The following is an 18,699-nucleotide window of genomic DNA, read 5'->3' as shown; positions in this document are numbered from 1 at the left end:
CGCCGAGCTGCCGCCCTCTCATTGGCTAACACCGATTCCTCCCGGGCGGGCAGCGCGTCCCCCCGCTCTCGCCCCCCACCTCAAAGACTCGCTCTCGCCGGCAGCTGTAACGCGCTTTCCCGTTGGCTGATCGCAAAGCGCCGGGGATTGGCGGAGTGGCTCGAGGGGCGGCGGCGGCGATTGGCCGGGCGGCGCGGCGCGCGCGTCGATTGGCTGAAGCGGGGGCGGAGGGGGCGTGGCGTGGCGGAGGGCTAGGCAAGCGAGCGGAAGGGGCCTGCGCTCGCTCTTTCGTTTCAGTCCCCGGTCCGGGTCGCCAGCGCCTCGCCGCCGCTCCCTCCGACCGCCCGGGGCCCGCTCCGCTCCTCGCCGCCGCCGCGCCGGAGGTGCCCACCCTTCTCCCGAGACAGCTCGGCCGCCGCCCCTGCGCCGCCAGGCACCGCCGCCATCATGGTGAAGATCGCCAAGGTGAGGGCGTCGGGCGGGGCCGCGCGCCGCCGCCAGGCGGGAAGCGAGCGGCTGCCGCCATGGCGGGGCGGACGAATGGCGATGGGGGGGAGCGGGGGGGAGCCGGGCCGCCTACCCGCCGCCGTCTCCTCAGGCCGCGCGACGGTTTCCAGGCCTCCCCTCCCTCACCGTGAAGATGGCGGCGAGGGGAGGGGCCGGGCGCTCGGTGGGAGCGGTCTCGAGCCCCGTCCCGTCTCGTTCTCCATGTTGCCGCGCGCGGGGGCCCGGGAGGGGGAGCGGGGCGGGGGAGGGGAGGGGGCCGCGCTGTGGCCGTGTCTGTGTGTGTGTGTAGGGGGGGGCACCTCGGCGCGCGCCGCGTGCGAGCGAGCGCGCGCAGCCCGGGGGGGGCGGGGCTACGCCGCCGCGCGGCCACGTGGTACGCCGGGGAGAGCGAGCACGTGGGAGCGCGGGGCGCCCCCCGCCCGCCCCGGGAGGGCCCCGCCGGGGCGCGGCGCCGGCCGAGCACCCCCGCCGGGCCCCCCGCGGCAGGGCTGCGCCGGCCCGCTGGGCGCCGCGGGGGCGGGCGGGGCGGCCACGTGGTGGGGACAATTGTCCGCCGGTGCAGCGGTCGCAGGTGGCCGGGGTGCCTCGGAGCGGGAGTGTGCTGCTCGCTCCCAGGCGGAGAAACGAGCGCCGCCTAACAGCTCGCTCTCTCTTTCAGACTCCCAAGAATCAGACCAAACAGAAAAAAATGGCTCCTCCTCCCAAAAAGGTCGAGGAAAGCGAGGAAGAAGAGTCCTCGGAGCTAGAGGAGAGCAGCGGAGAAGAGGTGACCGAGCTGGAAATGAAGTCGAAAGGATGCACGTGTTACAAAAGTGTCATGAGGGTTGGGGGGCACTTAGTACGTGATAGAGAACCAACATTCGTAACCGATTGGCTTCTGCTAGTGTGGCTGAAGAATAAGCTGGATTTCATAAGAGGAAAGCAATGTGGGGAAAACTAGCTTAGCTGCTGAGTCTGTGCTTCCAGGCTTTGGAAGGACTGCTGGGATCTCGAAGCTGTTCCTAGTACTGATGAGCAAGTGGATGATTAGTTACTCTACTAGAGCATCAGCGATAAGTGATTTATCACACACAAATCATAGGCAAGACTAAAAATTTCAAGCTACTGAATGCTACTAGAGAGGTCACTGGTCTTGCTTTGGGACCAGGGAATTTGGAGATGCTTTAATGTTCCATAAGTAGTCTGTTAAAAGCATGAAAAAGCTGGTTTTGAGCCTTACTAATCCGACAGAGTAGGCAGTTAGGGTCATTCAGCAGAAACTAAAGTCTGTCAGAAGGATATGCTTTAGATTGCAGTTGCTATATACTTGTCTGACATTGAAGTCATAGTAGTTTAAAGGTCCAGCATAAGAGTCTTACACTAATGTGTGTTTCAGATGATCCCTCAGAAGAAACAACAAAAAGCAGCAGTTACACCAGCCAAGAAGGCTGCTACCCCTGCAAAGAAGGCCGCTACTCCTGCAAAAAAGGCAATTACACCTGCCAAGAAGACTGTGGCTACTCCAGCTAAAAAGGCTGTTGTTCCATCACCTAAAAAGGCTGCTGTCCTAACCAAAGGAGCAAAAAATGGAAAGAATGCCAAGAAGGAAGAGAGCGAGGAGGAAGATGAAGATGATGAGGAAGATTATGATGATGAGGAGGAGGAGGAAGAGGAAGAAGATTCTGGTAAGTTACTTTTGAAATATGTGTGCATCCTTGTATAAGGTGACTAAAGCTGGTCCAGTCAGGTAGCTGAATTTGCGTACCTTTGGAACTGAAAGTTCAGTATGATTTAATACTCTTGAGAGGGGGATTCATTGATTAAAAAGTGGTGAGGAAAGAAAGGTGGGGAATTGGTGCAGTTTGCAGGAGAACTTGGGCTGCAGCTGCATGGCATGCAGCATGTGAAGCATCTTCTAGTTTCCTGATCGTTCTTCCCTGAACTTTGCCAAAATCTTGTGAAAAAAAGTACTTTACTAGAAAAGTTCGAAGGCTGAGTGGTATGGGTAAACACTTGCTGTACTGTTGTTGCAGATGAGGAAGAGGAACCAGCAATGCCTGTGAAGCCTGCAGCCAAAAAGCCTGCAGCAGTACCAGCCAAAAAGCCTGCAGTTGTGCCAGCAAAGCAAGAATCTGAAGAGGAGGAGGAAGAGGATGAGGATGATGAGGAGGAAGATGATGGTATGTGGGATTTAGAAAAACTTTGTTTTACTGACTCTAAAAAAATTTTAGAAGATGTTAAACTAATAAATGCTTATAGGGAGCTGGGGGGGTAATGTAATGGACTAGTGGGAGTGATGCAGAGTGTGTGTGTGTGTCCATTTAGTGCCCAGCTGATTTTAGCTGGCTACTTAGCTGGCTAGTGTCCATCAGATGTGGCTGAGTGGGTGTTTATTGCCCTGTTGCTAGTGGAACTTCTTTTTACTCTTGGGGAACAGGTGTTTAATGCAGTAAAACTTGAGGGAGAGGTAGCTTTTATAAACACTATAAATATATTAAACTCCTTTCCTAAGAACATGCGAACTTGAGGAGGCATGAAAAACACTATTTTACTTCAAAAGATTTTCTTTTCTTAGTCTCAGAAGGGGCTTAATCTTGAATGTGTCTGAAATCTTGTGCTCAACTTGTTTCAGAGTCTGAAGATGAAGCCATGGACACAACCCCTGTTCAAGTGAAGAAACCTACTCCAGCAAAGGCCGCACCAGTGAAAGCCAAGGCAGACTCTGAAGATGAGGAAGATGAAGAGGATGATGATGAAGATGAGGATGAAGAGGAGGAGGATGAAGAGGATGCCGAGGAGGAAAGTGAGGATGAAAGTGAGTTTAAATGTTTTTGAGACCATAACTCTCTAATAACAGGAAAGATGCCTGAGCAAAACTTTAGTCCTATCATGGTCTTTGGGCTGAGGAACAGTTGCTGTGGTGACAGGACAAGGTCTGGTCTGTATGACTGGTGTAAAGATTAATGCTCCTGTATTGATCCAGTATAGGAAAAGTTGTTTTGTACTTTTATTTCAGTGTTGTTTGTTCTCTATCACAGAACCTGTCAAGGAAGCACCTGGAAAGAGGAAGAAAGAAATGGCCAATAAAAGTGCACCAGAGGCCAAGAAGAAGAAAACAGACGGTAGGTGGTGTGGGATCATCAAATGATGCTTGTTTGATGGACTGTTATTGGACTATTGGGTGAGGCATGTAACTGAAGGGACAGGATGCTGAGTGGGGGTTTTTTTCAGCACAAATGATGATTATAAGGGACTTAATACTGAAGTATGATGTCACTTTTGAGCAGAAACTGATGTGCTAAAGCTGTCTGGAGTCTGGCTTCCAGTTCTTTTTAACTGCCTTTAAAAAAACCCCTTGATTATCTTTTCATTTAAAGGGCCCACTTCAGCCTTCTCCCTCTTTGTGGGAAATTTGGTCCCCACCAAGGAGTATGAAGAACTGAAGACTGGCATCAAAGAATTCTTTGGGAAGAAGAACATCGAAGTTTTGGATGTCAGAATTGGTGCTTCCAAGTGAGTTCATCAGTAGAATTTTGCTGCTTTTTTTTTTTAATTGGCAGTAATTTGTTTGGAGAGGCATAAGTGTGCTGATGCCGTTCCCTTCAAGGTGCTGGGATGGTTGCTTGATAATGTATGGAAGCTGGAAGAGGCACAGTACTGATAAGGGTATCATACTTGCCTGGCTTGCAGCATTTTCAGGCAGCATCTCCCTAAAGGGAGAGCAGCCACTTCAGTACAGAGCTGTTCTCTACTGTTTTGATTATGTGGACCAGTTCGCATTTATTTTGTTAACACTCTTAACTTGACTAGTGGGGACCTCTCTGGTTCTGGGTTTCTGTTTGTGTTCTCTGCTACAAGAGATGGATTAGCTTAAATAGTAAGGTTACTCCTCTTTCAGGCGATTCGGCTATGTAGACTTTTCATCTGCTGAAGATCTGGATAAAGCTCTCCAACTGAATGGAAAGAAGTTAATGGGTTTGGAAATCAAACTGGAAAAAGCAAAGAGCAAGGAAACGATGAAAGAAAATAAGAAAGGTATAGCCCATAACTCTGCATACATGTGCACATCAAAGAAGAGTAGTCATAATCGGGCTTGCAGTGTTACTGTTGGCCACTCTGCTCTTTTAAGGCAGATCTTCCTGGTTTGGGCTCTATATCATAAACAGTTTCTCAAGTGCTAACGTACAGATAGGCAAGTTCAGACTAGTATATCTGGAAATGTGATCCCAATAAATAGTACATACTGGGTGGTCTGAGGAGGAAATGTGGCTCTTTCTGAAGCTTTAGGACCCGTTTTCTGAACTTGATGCCTTTAAGAGAAGCACAATGGCAGCCTAATTAACTGTTGTAACAGTTGCTTTTTCAGCTTCTGAAAATGTGAACCACAATAGTGGTTTATTTTCTGCTGGATTGACTCACTCTAGTTCTTGCTGAACTGGCAGTGTAGATGAGAAGGGATTTTTAACTGGTAATATGAAAATAACTTTTTTTCTTTCTTTGCAGAGAGGGATGCTAGAACACTGTTTGTGAAGAATCTGCCCTACCGCTTAACTGAAGAGGAAATGAGAGATGTGTTTGAAAACGCACTAGAAATCCGAATAGTTATGAACAAGGAGGGGAACAGCAAAGGGTATGTAGCAGAGAAGACTGTTGGATGTTTGCTGTTCCTTAAACTCTTGGCATATTTTGATAAGTTCGTGTCCTTAAGCTACCTTGAGGGACCTGCTGCATTAGGTGTACTGAAAATGCTACTTTTTGAAGCATTTTTCTTCCACGTCCTTTCCCCCCCACTCATGAACTTAGTCATTCTTGGACGGAGGCATTTGCTTATGTTCTTTTCTGTGCTTTATAGGATGGCCTATATTGAATTTAAAACAGAAGCTGACGCAAACAAAGCTCTGGAGGAGAAGCAGGGCACAGAGATTGATGGTCGTGCCATGGTCATTGACTTCACTGGTGAGAAGAGCCATCAAGATCATCAGAAAGGTAATTTTCCAGACCAATAATGTGCATGCAAATGACATCGAGGATTTAATTCCACTTGTTTTGGAAGCTTGCTAGGGATATAGCAACTTGAAGCACTGCAGGAAAACTATAAGGTATTAGGAAGGCACCTTTTGCCTAGCTTGTGCTCTGCATGCTATGCATTTCATGTCTCTACTGCATGTTTTGGACAAGGGCGGGGGACAACTAGTCTAGGTGACCAAAACAGTGTTGCACTTAGCCTTGTGCCTTACCTTGAGGTGCAGAGGGAGCAACAACTCTCACCTTAGAGAGATGTTGTGCCTAGAGGAAGAGAGAGCTCTCCTCCAAACTTGCACTTACAGCACTGTTTTCTCCATAGGAGGTGGAGAGAGGGAGTCAAAGACCCTAATTGTCAACAACCTCTCATACGCTGCTTCAGAAGAGACTCTCCAAGAACTGTTTAAGAAAGCTTCTTCCATCAAGATGCCACAGACCAACCAGGGCAGGCCTAAAGGGTATGTTGTGCCTTTCTCTGGACCCCGAGTTAGTTGGCATTGCGAATGACTTACCTCCACAGATCCCTTGTGCTCCCAGCCTGAATGAAATCTTCCTCTCCAAATAGGTATGCATTTGTAGAATTTCCCACAACTGAGGATGCCAAAGAGGCATTGAATTCCTGTAACAACACAGAAATTGAAGGCAGAGCAATCAGACTGGAATTCAGTTCACCAGCATGGCAGAAAGGGAACATGAATGCAAGAGGAGGATTTAATCGTAAGTGTTCTATGTTTGATCATTTGGTCTTGAGACATTTGTGGCAGGAGTGCACCATTCATGCAAACTTAGGGCTGCTTTTAAAAAAAAAGTATGTCTGTGGAGTGAGACTTGCATTGTAAGCAAGTGTGCTGGATATGATGACTGATTATCTGAAATGCTGATGAAACTATTGCCGAAGTCCTCTAGATAGTCAAGTGCTGATCCAGCAGTGTCTGTCCAGTTAGTATCCCTGTTGAGAAGATGCAAGCATTTATTAATTAAAAAAAAAGGAAAAAAACCCAATTATTTTGACAGTACCAGGTTGGCTGATGGAGATACTTTGACATCAGGTTCTAACTGCAGTCTTGAAAAAGTTTGCAAGGACTTTAAGTGCCTGAGCTGTTACTTCAAAGCAAACCCCTTAGACCTGTGAGCTGTTTAGGAGCCAGTAGTGCAAGCTGTATGTGATGTTAAGAAACTGACAGTTGCCTTGCTCAGACATAATGATCTCTGAATGTATTCTCTTTCCATAGAACAAAGCAAAACATTGTTTGTCAGAGGCCTTTCTGAGGACACCACAGAGGAGACGCTAAAAGAATCATTTGAAGGCTCTATAAGTGCTAGAATAGTCACAGACAGAGACACTGGATCATCTAAAGGGTATGTTAAACATCAGCTGGGATCAGTTTAGTTGCTACAAAAAGCCTCACTTTAACTGATCTATGCAGTGCAGGGTGTTTGTAATGCTCATGCGGGTGATTCTTTGAAGCTAGTAAATTGCATGGAAGCAGAGAACAAGCTTACAGCTTTGGGTCTGTTTGTAGAGGGCAGCACGTGCTCACTTCTCAATGAGCTCCTTCCTGCCAACAAATCCGTGGCAGCCTATGGATTCGCACGAGAAGAATATTAACCGTTCAGTACTGGCAAACTCACAATGGGGCTCCCATCGATTGTGATTAGCCACTGCTGTTCCACAAGTAACACAGACCTGATCCCGGTGTGGTTGCAGAAGTGCAGGTGTTGTTTCCAAAGGGATTGCTGTTGAGTACCTGTAGGTGGTGCTACAGCTCATGGAGTTTGACTGTCTTTCTGTTAACCCGTTTCCTAGGTTTGGGTTTGTGGACTTCAGCTCCCCAGAAGATGCCAAAGCAGCTAAGGAAGCCATGGAGGATGGAGAGATAGATGGAAACAAAGTGATCCTTGATTTTGCCAAGCCAAAGGGTGAATTTCAACGTGGCGGTGGATTTGGTGGTCGTGGCGGCAGAGGAGGAGGAAGAGGTGGATTTGGTGGCAGAGGTGGTGGCAGAGGTGGTGGCAGAGGATTTGGAGGTAAGAAGAGACAAATGCTGCTGTCCTAAGGGGGTGTGCTTAAAAATTAATCCCAAACCGTTCTTGGGATTATGGTGTAGTGCTACCACAGAGCGCTTGAAGTGAATCAGGATGGGTTTGGAAGGGCAGTGGTTATCTGTGCATGGATACCTGTAACTCTGCTTCTTGACCTAATTTTCTTTCTAGGCAGAGGAGGTGGCTTCCGAGGAGGCAGAGGAGGAGGTGGAGATCACAAGCCGCAAGGGAAGAAGATAAAGTTTGAATAAACTTCCCCTTTTCTTTCCCTTCTCCTGCTCTCTGAGACTATCTGAAAGGACTCCGGGGGTTTTTATTCTCCTTTTATCTTGACGGAGCCTTCGGAGGACATTCCAAGATGCGAAGCAGTACTGTGAGCCACTTGGAAGATACAATTTTCATTTCAAGGAAGAGAGAGCAAGCCATTTTGACTGCTTGCCTATTCAAATGAACTTTTTAAAAAATGAGCGCTAGATGTGGGAGTTTAGCCCTTGTCTGTGAGTTGTCTTGAATTTATAATGTTTTACCCATGTACAAAAATATTTTTTTTTCCTATAAACTTCTGTAGCATTTTTGCTGTAAAAATGCAGAATGTTTTATCATTTGTGCTTCAGCACCCTGTCTTGGACAGATTAAAGGACCTAAACTGGTTTGTGTTACTTCTGTGCTGCTAAGTGAAGCAGGGCTGTGAGAAATAGTCTGGCTTGAGCCTTCTCTCTCTTAAGGTCATTAACGTCACAGGCAGCAGCTAGTGTCCTGCTTCTGCTCTAGCCTTTGCCAGCTCCCAACAGTGTACATGTGCTTGCACAAAGGAATAGGGGAGAAGAATACAATGGCTGAGGTAAGCCCTGCCTACAACCATACTCTTTTTTTTTTACTGAAGATGTATGTAATGTTGCATGCTAGCCAATTGGTTTTTTTACTTTTTTTTTTAAACAAATGAGTAAATTGGATCTTGTACCAAGGCCCTGCACCTCAATAACACTCTTAAAGGCATTGCCTCTTGTCTCCTCTTGACTTGTTCCTAAGTGTGAAGCAAATAAATTGAAATATGGGGTCAGGGGGAGTAACTGTGCTTGCCACCTTGACTTCTGATGTTCCTTAGAGGCTTGGTAAGGGCAATTGCCTCCACCCGAGGGGCGATGAAGGTGCTGGGTCCCTCAGCAGCAGTTACAGCCAGGCACTTGGCTGGTGTCCTGCAGTGGCAGCTGTCGGGGGACAACACTGCTCTCGAGTGACTGCAGCACACGGGCGCAGGAAGCAGCAGAAATGGCAGGGGGCAGCTGCTGTTGTGGTTCAACCGGGGCAGTATTGGCTGCAGGGCTGCGTAGCTGTCGGTTAAAGGCTCCCCTGGGCACAGGTACCCCCAGGCTCGAATGGCAACTGCCTGTGTCCCGCTGAAGGTCCCCTACCAGCCTGTCCTGCTCTGGGCTTTACTGCCCACCGGGCGGGCAATGACCTTAAGCCTCAGCTCCACCCTCCTTGCCTCTTGTAGCAATAGTGGGAACTTTATTGCCATGCAAAGGCCTTGCAGCCCCTCGTAGCCCCTCGTTTCTTTGTGCATATAGCTTCCCGCCATCCAGCCCCTGGAGGAGGGGGAAAAAGAGGGTTTCTCTACAGAGAAAATGTTTTTATATTAAACCAGTGGGGAAGCGGTTGCTTTTGGTTTGAGGGTGACCTGAGGAGGGGGTGTGCGTCATCTCGCCCCCTCCCTTGAGCACGGGGGTGCTCGCCAGCCGTTTGGGTAGCAGCCATTTTAGAGCCGCCGCCCGAGCCCGGCGGCAAATGGTCGGAGGGCGGCGGCGGGGCCGGCCGCCAGGGGGCAGCACCTGCCCGCGCTCGGGCGGGGCCGCGGGCACAGCGGAGGCACAGCGTGAGGAGGCGAGGCGGCGGGAGGCGGCTAGGCGGAGCGGCGGGAGGCTGGTGGCCTGCAGGGCCGCGGAGGCCTCCCCCGCTTATGCGTGAAGGGGTCTGGGGGCTGCAGCATCCTTCCCACCCCCTATCCCTGCTGTAACTGCCTCCTCATCCTGCGGTCAACCCCATTCCTGCCCATGGGGCCCATCCCACTTTCACACCAGAACATGGGCCCTGTTCCCACTGCAGGACCCTGGATCCCTGGCTGCTGGAGCATTCGCTGGTACCCTGGGGAGGAGTCCCACAGTGGGAGCAGGCAGCCCTGGGTTGCACTGGAGAGGGAATGGGCAAGAGCGTCCATAAGTGCAGTTGTTCCGCATTTTCTTTTTGTGCTACCTGTGAAATCCAAGATTCCACAGGGAAGCTGGCCCTGGCAGCAGGCAGCCCAGTCTGCCAAGTCCAGCATGGGCTGGTCCCCATTGGTAGCCTCTGCTCCGCATCACCGCGCCGAGCGGCCAAGCCATGTTCCAGCCCTGGAAACTGAGCCCCCAGCACCCAAAGAGCGAGGTGAGACCCACGGGCTCCTGCCTGGCTTTCCTCCTCTTCACCTCAGCCAGATTCAAACCTGATTCAGGTTTGTCCCTGCAGACATGGCTCACTCTGCTCTGGGGTCAGTGCTGACCCATGGCGTGTGTATCCCATTGCGCTATGGCCAGGGGACATGGTGGTGCTTCAGTTGGGGGAACAAAGGCAATAAGCATGGTCCTGCCATGGAGAAGGCGATAGGGACAGTGAGGTGGTGAGCTCCTTCAGCATGAGGAGGAGAGGGTGTTCAACAACACAGGTGAGTTTCCAAACCTGCCGAAGCGGCTCTTCCCACAGAACTGGAGGTGAGGAGCTCCTCGCTGCAGGGCACCAGGATGATCTGAAGTTTAGCTGGATCTGAAATGCAGCTGGAGGAGTGTATGCAAGAGAGAAAATATCCACCAGCCCTTGTTAAACACCACGCCAGGCTCCTCAAGGAAGCCGTGCCAAGGAGCAGGGCAGCCACAGCCCCAAATGCCCACTCCAAGCAGTGGTTTTGCCACTGTAGCCCATTACCAGGTTTCGTTCCCAACCAGCCAGGTTGTCTTGGCCAGCAGAAACCCACTAGTAATGACACGAGGTGAGGGCTTGGGTTTTTTTTTTTTTCTTCTCCTTCTTCTTATAACCTTTATTTAGAAACTAAAATATTCACCAAATCTACAAGGTTTCTCTGTACAGGTCCCGCCAGGTGAAGAGCAACACTGAGAGATTTCTGCATGCAGCCCTGGCTCGCCGTACGCATTGCTATGGAGAGCGAGAGCTGCCCCCTGCATATAGAATAAATACACAGCCTAATGTACTGTACCTGACATAAATTACGAAGGTGTCATTTTTGGAAAGTATTTCTGAACTCACTCCCATTGGAAGGAGGGAGGGGATGGGAAAGTGAAGGAGTGTTGTGTGCTGCCTAAGCCCAGCAGGCAGCGAAAATGCCCTTGGGCCTCTGCTCTGCGCTGCCAGCACTTGCCCCAGGGACATGGTGCCGCTGGGTGCATCGAAAATCAAATTTCACAGTATTGCCGCCAGCCCCGGTACCAACGGCCAAGCCCAGGGCAGCAACGGGCTCTTTCTCTTCCTCTTCAGCTTTGCAGCTTGTCTGAGCAGACGAGGGGCTTTTGCCGAGAAGTGGCGTGGCTTGGCGCGAGGGTGCCTTTTTTGGCTGGTTTATGCCCTTTTTTGTTTGTTTTCTAACCTGGGGAACATACAGACTTGGAATAAATGAAACAGGCCCGTTTCCAAAACACATTAAGAAAAGGAAAGAAAAAAAAAAAAAGGCACTGCACAGGGGGACCTTTGAGGTAGTCAAAATTTTTTCCTTTCAATGTCTGGCACCAGAGAGGGAGAGAGAGCGAGCGCGCATGTGCCTGTGTTTCACTGTGCGTGATCAAGGCCATGGACGTGGCTGTGTGTGTCCACCCATGTGCAGGGACATCTGGGCGTGCAAGCCCTGCGCACGGGGACACCTGCATGTGCAGAGCCTGTTGCCTGGGAGCTGGCACGCCAGTGCCCGTGCACGCGTGTGGCTTTGCACATGCCTGTGGCTTTGCTCATGCCTGCAGTCAGTGGGTGGAGAGTAATCTGTGGCCCCATGTGTGGCCGCGTGTCTCTCTGTGTTGGGGGTTTCCGTCACAGCACCTGGCTTGGGGCTCCCCTCAAAAGCTCCAGCGGCCCTTTCAGCCCAAAGAAAAAGGGCCATGTCTTGTGATACCTCTCCCTGTTGTGCTCCTTGGCCTGCCTCATCCTGTAGAATAAACACTGCAACAACCCTGAGAGGAGCCGACGTGGTGCAAAACACCAGCCCTCCTTCACCTTGTCCCCTTGGACCCTGCTCCATGTCCCAGCGCAGGACCAATGCTCTCCAACCTGCCCTGGAGCATCGCGCTCACTGCAAAACCGGGGCTGAGCCCTTAAGTGGGCACATATGGAATCCTTGGGGCTGTTGTCCCCCTCCAAGGCAACCTCACCAGGGCACCTCTGCTGCAAGGAGAGAGTCTCCTTGCAGCAGGTCCTGGGGACTCCTGCACCCGAGCAGGGGTCCTAGGTGTGATAAGACCCTGGGCTGTTCCAGCCAGGGCTGACTGGCTTTCTCTGCCGCTTCCTTGGCTGTGGGCAAGGACAGCCAGCCTCATCCCTTCCCTTTCCTGCCAGGAGGAACAAATCCCTGAGGAATTTCGTCTGGGTGCATTCCTCCGAGTGCACACACAGCGAGGCCGGCAGAGGGGCTGGGGAGACAAGCACAGCCTGGGCTGGTGCTAGGAGCCACCATCATCTGGGACCCTCTATCGGGGACAAAGACCACAATCTCCTGACCACCTGGCTGAAACCCTAATGGGGGCTTGGGGCTGGCGAAGTCCGGCCTAGGAGGAGAGCCCCTTTCCCCAGCTGTGTAGTGGGGACACAGAGAGGACTTTGGCAGGGGTGCACCCAATGCGCACAGGGTCAATGTTACTAAAACCTTGCATGGAGGAGAAATTTGAGATAACAAATAAAATCCCCTTGACTTTTGAGTTGTGAGGGGGGCTCACGCACTTGTAAACCGCTCAACTCCCTTGGAGAGGCTTCCTTGGACAGCCAGACCCTGAATATCTCCAGAAAATGCCTGTGCCACATCCCTCCCTGCCTCCCTGCACCCCCCTGTTCATCATGCTCCGGTAGAGTTGGTACCTAAAGCAGAGCACAAACCCCTCTGCCCTCTCTCTCCCTCTCTCTTGATTTTGTGCTAGATTTGTTGTGGTTTTTTTTCTCTCTTCTTTTTCAGCAACCCCCAACCCAGCTGGAGATAAGTGAACTACATTACAGTACAGGAACAAACATTATCACAAACCCTGCCCACGACTGCCCTCCTCGCCCTGGAGGGAGATGCCCCTGAAGGACTTGTGTGCCACCAGCTCACCGCCGGGATGGGCTGTCCCGGTCCCTCCAGTCCCAGCTCTCCAGAGAGCCTGAGCTAAAGGATGTTGACTTTTCTCGAGCACGTCAAGTTACTATGGACCAAGTCCCACATTTGGAGCAATTCTGGAGGCAGCAGTTTATGAACCACCAACATACTCCGGAAAAAACACGGCTCTTTGTTCATCTTGCTGTTCTTATTCTTCACAATGCCAAAAGTTTTGAAGCCCTCATGCCCAACAGGTGATACTTTAAGGACCTCCAAGCACATCCCTAGGAAGACGTCGTCGATGGGGTACAGCTCCAGCGTCTCCGAGGCCTTGTGCAGCCTCTTGGCCAGGGGCCCATCCATGATGAAGCCCCCACCCCCTGCATAAGGCGGGTAGTTGCTTTTGTTGTAGAGGGCGCTGGGCATGTAGTACTTGTTCTCCTTCTTCCGGATCGGCTTGGCCTTGTAGAGGACATCCCCCACGAAGAGGTCCTCTCCCTCCTTCTTGTCCTCCAGGAACTCCAGGATGTTCCTGGGACTCACAAACACATCGTCGTCGCCTTTGAAGATGAAGCGGACGTTGTCGCAGTAGATGTTCAGCCACTTCAGGAAATGGACTTCTTTGAGGGTGAGGTTGAAGAAGCTGTCCAGGAAATCCCACTGCAAGATGTCCCCATAGATGTGGTTTTCGTAATCCAGCAGTTTCTGGTAGTTGGTTCTCTCCTCCTCCTTGGAGGCCGTGCCCAGCAAGAACAGCGTCCTGATCCTCTTGCCATCCACCTCCTTCTCCTGGCCCCAGGTCCTCCGGATGGCCTCGCGGCGGTCATGCTGCGTGATGATAGACTTGACCACGATGAGCAGGTAGACGTCTCCGCTGCATTTCTCCGGGTGGTTAATCATCATGGGGAAGTAGCGGCAGTGCCGATAGAGCAGGAACTGCTGGAAGTTGGGCTCCAGTCCTTTGAACCAGTCCACCTTGCTGAAGTTCTGGTTGGCTGAGCAGTTGGTAGTGGTGACGTCCCAGGATTTTGCTTGCTTTGCTGTCATGCTCTCCTCCTCGTCCTTCACAGGAGCTTTCTCTTTCTTGCTCTTCCAGAAAGTGCTGGTGATGGAGAAGGCACTGTTTTTCTTCTGCGTTTTCAGGGGCTCTGGAGGGGGCAGCTCTTTCTGCTGCTGGCCCTGCATGAACTGGCTGGGGGCCATTCCCCGTTGCAGCACTGTCACCGTGATCACCAGCAAGAAGGAGAGGCAAACCGTTTTGTAGATGGTCTTTTTCCTAAAGGGACGAGACAAGGGGGTTAAGGAGAGGAAACTGCAGGCTGTGAGAGGCTTGTCTGCAAAAGCACCTCCTGGAGAGCTCATGAGATGCTCATAATCTGTGTCCCTTTTGACAGGCAGCAGCATTGTGGGAAGAGCTGTGGGACACAGCTCTTGCAGGGTCATCCCACCCTGCTGCTGCAGACCCATTGCCCGGGGAAGCGGCTGCCTCATGGGACAAACCCTGGAGCTTGGTAGGGGCTTGAGAGGGACCCTCCTGTGGTCCGTGGAACAGCGGGAAGGCTGCACCCAGAGATTACTGAGGCACCAAATACCCCTCCAGCCTGCTTTTCCACACAGTTAAAGGTGGGTTTCTCACCCTGCTTCCGTGGAGGAGATGAACTGCCCGGTCTGCCCATCTCCACCATGTTGCCCCCAAGCGCCCAGCTCCCCTCCACAGCTGGCACATCTGCACCAATTTCCTCCTGCCTCAGTCCTGCTTGCTCCAGCTGCCTCGGGCCATCTCCCTGTGCAAATGAGCACTGGGCACAGGTTGGCAGCTGGGTCCATGTGCCCACAGGGGTCTGGACGGCTTCCCGAGGACAGCCCCGTCTCCAGCTGCTCCCATGTAGAGGGGACACAGAAGGTGCCCAGTGGCCCCCTGAGCTCCTTTCCCTGCTGGCGGGTGAAGGGGACCTTGGCTGGGGAGCCAAAGGCGATGGAAGTGACACCCGTCTCATGGCTCCCCTGCACCCATACTTTTGGTGACAGAAGCATGTCCCAGCCCAGGTGCCACCTATTGGGGACAGCCCCTTGGCCTCCCACTCTCCCTTAGAGCCAGAAAGGTCCAAGATCATCTCTACCAGGCAGATGGCACCTTCACTTTGGGATAGTCCCGAGAAGGAGCTTGGGGCTGAAATCTGAAACATTTAACCCAAGTAATTTCCAGATAGCCAAAACAACAACAACAAAAAGCCTTGAAACTCTCTTGGCTCTGGGGGCCAGATTGTGATCAGCACTGCCAGGAAGCTGCTGGGATTTTGGGGCACTGGCTGCACCACAGCACCAGCTTGGTGGGACACCCCAATGCCCCTCAGGCTCCCCAGGGCAGGGGACAGCATTGCACTTGGGGACTCTGTCCACCCTGAAATGCAGGAGACCCAAGCAGGAACTGGGGGAACCAGGAGCTTTCAGGAGCTCCTGTCTCCGGCTTCACCCTCAAATACAAAGAACTTTTCAGCCCTGCGTTTACGTGGGAAAACTGTGATCATGTGGGAAAACTGTGATCGCTAGTGTGGACTGTGAGGGCGAGCGTGGAACTAAGTAATTACGTGTAAATGGATGGATATTCCCAGTCTGGTTTTATATGTGGCCACTCATCTGGGACTGATGAGGGAGCAGTTCTGATTAGATCTCACCATCCCTTAACCCTCTCCAGCCCTGGCCACACAGCTCTGAGGCTGTTCTTGGAAACCCTTTGGTCTGATACAGTGGCAACTTTAACCCCTGCACAGCCAAGCAATGTTTAAAACCTGTCATCAATGCCTGGCACTGCAGCAGAAATAAGCCTGGTCAACCCTGTATAATAACCCCAATTGCACCAATCCCATCCTGACACCCCAGCCTCACTCCCACCCCACCCCATCCCATCCCATCCCATCCTTGCACGCCCCACCACCCCAAGGTCAACATGTGATAACATACCCAGCCTGAAGGATGGCCAGAGGTTCCCCAGAAGCCATGGGCAGGGAATTACTGATATAATTTTAAAAAATTTGCATAGACCAGCTGTTGCTAACTGGCACGGATGGGTCCCACCCTTGTCAGGCTTGGCCTGCGTAGGCAGGAGCCGCATGGAGCTGCTCACCCCCATTACCCTCCTTGGGTCACTGCTTTTTATTTCAGCCCAGGCAGAAGACACTGACCTGGGGGTGAGGGGAGAGCTCCATCTTTTAGTAAGTAGCCCAAGTACGTCTAGATACATCGGTGAGGTGTTGCACAACAGCGCAGAAACTTATTCCTCCTTCCTTCAGCAGACGCTGTTTCCCAGCTCTCACTGGTGCAACGTGCAATTTTTGCTTTGTTACGAAAAACCTATTTGGGATTTTTTCCTGTAGGTCTGACTCTGCAAACGACGGGGGCACCACCGGGTCCAGCAGGAGCCGGGAGCCCTGCAGCCACCTTCTGCCCTGCAGAAACGTGGTCCCTCCACTGGCAGGAAAGTGATGGGGACTGGGGGGACCCTGAGCCACAACCGCAGGTGATTCCCACAGCAAACCAAGGATCTGGGGGGGCAAAAGACTGACAATCATGTGCGCGTCTTTGCTGATCTCGAATCTTTCTGCTCTGTGGTCTTCTCAGCTGGGAAGTACTTGAGGGGGGGAGAAACCAGGTCCTGCTTTCGGGAGACCCCAGGAACCACTGCTTGGCAGGAGGCGAGGGAGCTGCTTCGGATTCGCTGCCATCACAGAGAACTCACCTTGCTGAGCCCCAGCGCCCTGCTCTGGGGCACAACCCCCAGCCTGTCCCTGCCAGCGTCCCCAGGGGCCTGGGGCACCCGGCACTGCGGGGCCCGGGGACAGCAGCGACCCGGGGACAGCAGCGACCCGGGGACAGCAGCCACCCGTGCTCCGTCCCGGCTGGGCTCCCACCGGCGCCAACCGGGACCGGCTGCCCCAACCGCCGGTGTCGGTGCCATCGAGAGAGCTTGGAAAGGGTCCCAGCCCGCTCCTCCTCTTCCCTTTTCTCCACCAGGAAAAGCTGAAAAGCCTCCCTGTGAGACGGCCGCGCCGCTGCCGGCTGTGCCCCGGGCGGTTAAATATAAACCCCCAAATTAGAGGTGGGCAGTTTCCCTTTCAGGTGGTGATGCTGTGGGGCAGGCGAGGTCCCAGGAGACTGGAGCTTTCGGTCCCCAGAGGGGCACACAGCCACTTTTGATCCGCATGAAAACCTCTTTGATCGGCCAGGGCTATCTATTTATTTGGATTTTTCTGGCCCCTCAATTAGACCCAGTCACGGAGCCGGCGGAGGCACCGCCGGTATAGAGACATTTCTGTTGATGGTGCCAAGGGCCTGGGAGAGGGGATCTTATCCAGGAGCAGAGGCTGGGCAGAAAGCACCCGAATGTCTCCAAAAGCAGCCCACGCCGGCTGGGTGCAAGCGCCGAGCGGGGCCCCAGCTCACGACGGTTGTCCCCAGTCCTGGGGTGTCCGGGGACACGTCCCCTTCTTATAAGAGACGTCTGTTTTCTTATACAGGCGGTAAAAACACAGGGCTGGGAAAGAGGCAAGAGGAGAAACCCTGGATGTTTCCCCTCCGTGGGCATCTGCCCCCAGGCTGGCGCTGCCGTGGGACGGGGACCCCACGGGGCAGGTCTGGCTGCCCCACGGCCCCGCTCTCCCCCGGCCTCGCCACACAAACCAGCCCTTTGCAGGGAAGGGCTGGGAAAGGCATCCCCAGGGAAGGGGGGGACTGACCGCCGGCCCCTGCCCGGTGCCCCCGTCCCGGCTCCCGCCGGGCCGGAGCTCCGGTGCCCCGGGATGGGGCGAGGTTTGCGCTGGGAGCGGACACCCCAGAGAGCCTTCCTCGGGGTGCCCCGGCCCGGGGGTGATGGGGGAGGACCCCGCCCGGGAGCTCTCTGTAGAGCCGGGGCGGGGGGGGGGAGCGTCTCTCCCGGGACGGGGACGGACGGACAGGGGACAGACGCCGTCCTTTGTCCCTTCCCCATCCGCAGCCTCCCCACCCAAGTTGCCCTTTCCAGCCAGCCGCCCCCGGGGCATCCCTCGGAAGGGACCCGGCGGGGTGGGGACCGGAGCACCCCTCGGAAGAGACCCGGTGGGATGGGGACCGGGGTGCCCCTCGGGAGGGACCCGGTGGGAGAGGGACCGGGGAGCTCCTCGGAAGACACTGGGCGCGGCGGGGAGCGGGGGACCCCTCGGAAGGGACCCGTTGGAGAGGAGACCTCGCAGCCCCCAGGCTCCGGGCAGGGCGCAGCGCCGGGACGGCGGTGCGGGGCGGCGGGAGCAGAGGGCAGGGACACCGGGTCTCAGGCGGGCAGGAGCGGGGCAGGAGCGGGGCAGGAGCGGGGCAGGAGCGGGGCTCGGGCTCCCCGCTCCCCGGCCGGCACTCACCACTGGAACATGCTGGGAGTGGGACGGGGCGGCCGCTCCGCTGCTGGCCGGGGCTGCCCGCGGTCCGGGCGCTTCTCTCTGCCCTCTTCCTCCTCCTCTTCTTTTTTTTTCTTTCCCCTACTTTTTCCCTTTTCCCTCCCCTCGCTCTCCGAGGTGGAGCCAAGAGGGATGGCAGAGCAGGTAGGTTAACTCTTGCCCTGCCCCTCCGCTCCTCCCCAGCCGCACCAGCAGGCAGAGACTCCCCAGTGCTGGCAGGGGAAGGGGACGCGGGGGTTTAAGGGTGACACCCCACACCTCCTTCTGGGGACCCTCCCCGCGGCACGCTGCTGATGGGACACCCACCCATCAGCAGATTGGGGGTCCCACCCCAGCACCCCTCAGGGTCTTCTGCACCCCGGGCACAGTGCCCTCTCTGGGGTGCGTTAGCCCTGCCCCATAGCTGTT

The 18,699-nt window shown here is 53.8% G+C and overlaps 2 protein-coding genes and 3 non-coding genes across 5 annotated transcripts; 4 read left to right on the top strand and 1 right to left on the bottom strand.

Annotated features, from left to right (window-relative positions):
• Positions 1 to 261: 261 nt before the first annotated feature.
• NCL (nucleolin) lies at positions 262 to 8,201 on the top strand. Its single transcript, XM_072867582.1, has 15 exons — positions 262 to 465; positions 1,166 to 1,273; positions 1,883 to 2,171; positions 2,520 to 2,666; positions 3,119 to 3,301; positions 3,525 to 3,608; positions 3,864 to 3,999; positions 4,385 to 4,521; positions 4,990 to 5,116; positions 5,339 to 5,472; positions 5,831 to 5,966; positions 6,074 to 6,225; positions 6,741 to 6,867; positions 7,316 to 7,536; positions 7,723 to 8,201. Exons 1-15 carry the CDS (start codon positions 448 to 450, stop codon positions 7,800 to 7,802), a joined length of 2,079 nt encoding a protein of 692 aa, XP_072723683.1. The 5' UTR covers positions 262 to 447; the 3' UTR covers positions 7,803 to 8,201.
• Positions 3,716 to 3,785, top strand: LOC140655037 (small nucleolar RNA SNORD82). Its single transcript, XR_012043613.1, has one exon. It is a non-coding gene; the product is annotated as a small nucleolar RNA SNORD82 (small nucleolar RNA).
• LOC140655040 (small nucleolar RNA SNORD20) lies at positions 6,358 to 6,434 on the top strand. The gene has a single exon (XR_012043616.1). It is a non-coding gene; the product is annotated as a small nucleolar RNA SNORD20 (small nucleolar RNA).
• On the top strand, positions 7,047 to 7,186 carry LOC140655031 (small nucleolar RNA SNORA75). Its single transcript, XR_012043607.1, has one exon. It is a non-coding gene; the product is annotated as a small nucleolar RNA SNORA75 (small nucleolar RNA).
• Positions 8,202 to 10,645: 2,444 nt separating the features above from the next.
• On the bottom strand, positions 10,646 to 18,339 carry B3GNT7 (UDP-GlcNAc:betaGal beta-1,3-N-acetylglucosaminyltransferase 7). The gene is made up of 2 exons (XM_072867314.1): positions 18,256 to 18,339; positions 10,646 to 14,144 (listed from the first exon to the last, which is right to left on the bottom strand). Exons 1-2 carry the CDS (start codon positions 18,264 to 18,266, stop codon positions 12,938 to 12,940), a joined length of 1,218 nt encoding a protein of 405 aa, XP_072723415.1. The 5' UTR covers positions 18,267 to 18,339; the 3' UTR covers positions 10,646 to 12,937.
• Positions 18,340 to 18,699: the final 360 nt, after the last annotated feature.

Source organism: Ciconia boyciana, chromosome 7 (assembly GCF_034638445.1).
Source record: "Ciconia boyciana chromosome 7, ASM3463844v1, whole genome shotgun sequence".
Taxonomy (NCBI): Eukaryota; Metazoa; Chordata; class Aves; order Ciconiiformes; family Ciconiidae; genus Ciconia; species Ciconia boyciana.
Note: the sequence above shows the minus strand (reverse complement) of the source record. Positions and strands in the feature narration are given on the sequence as shown.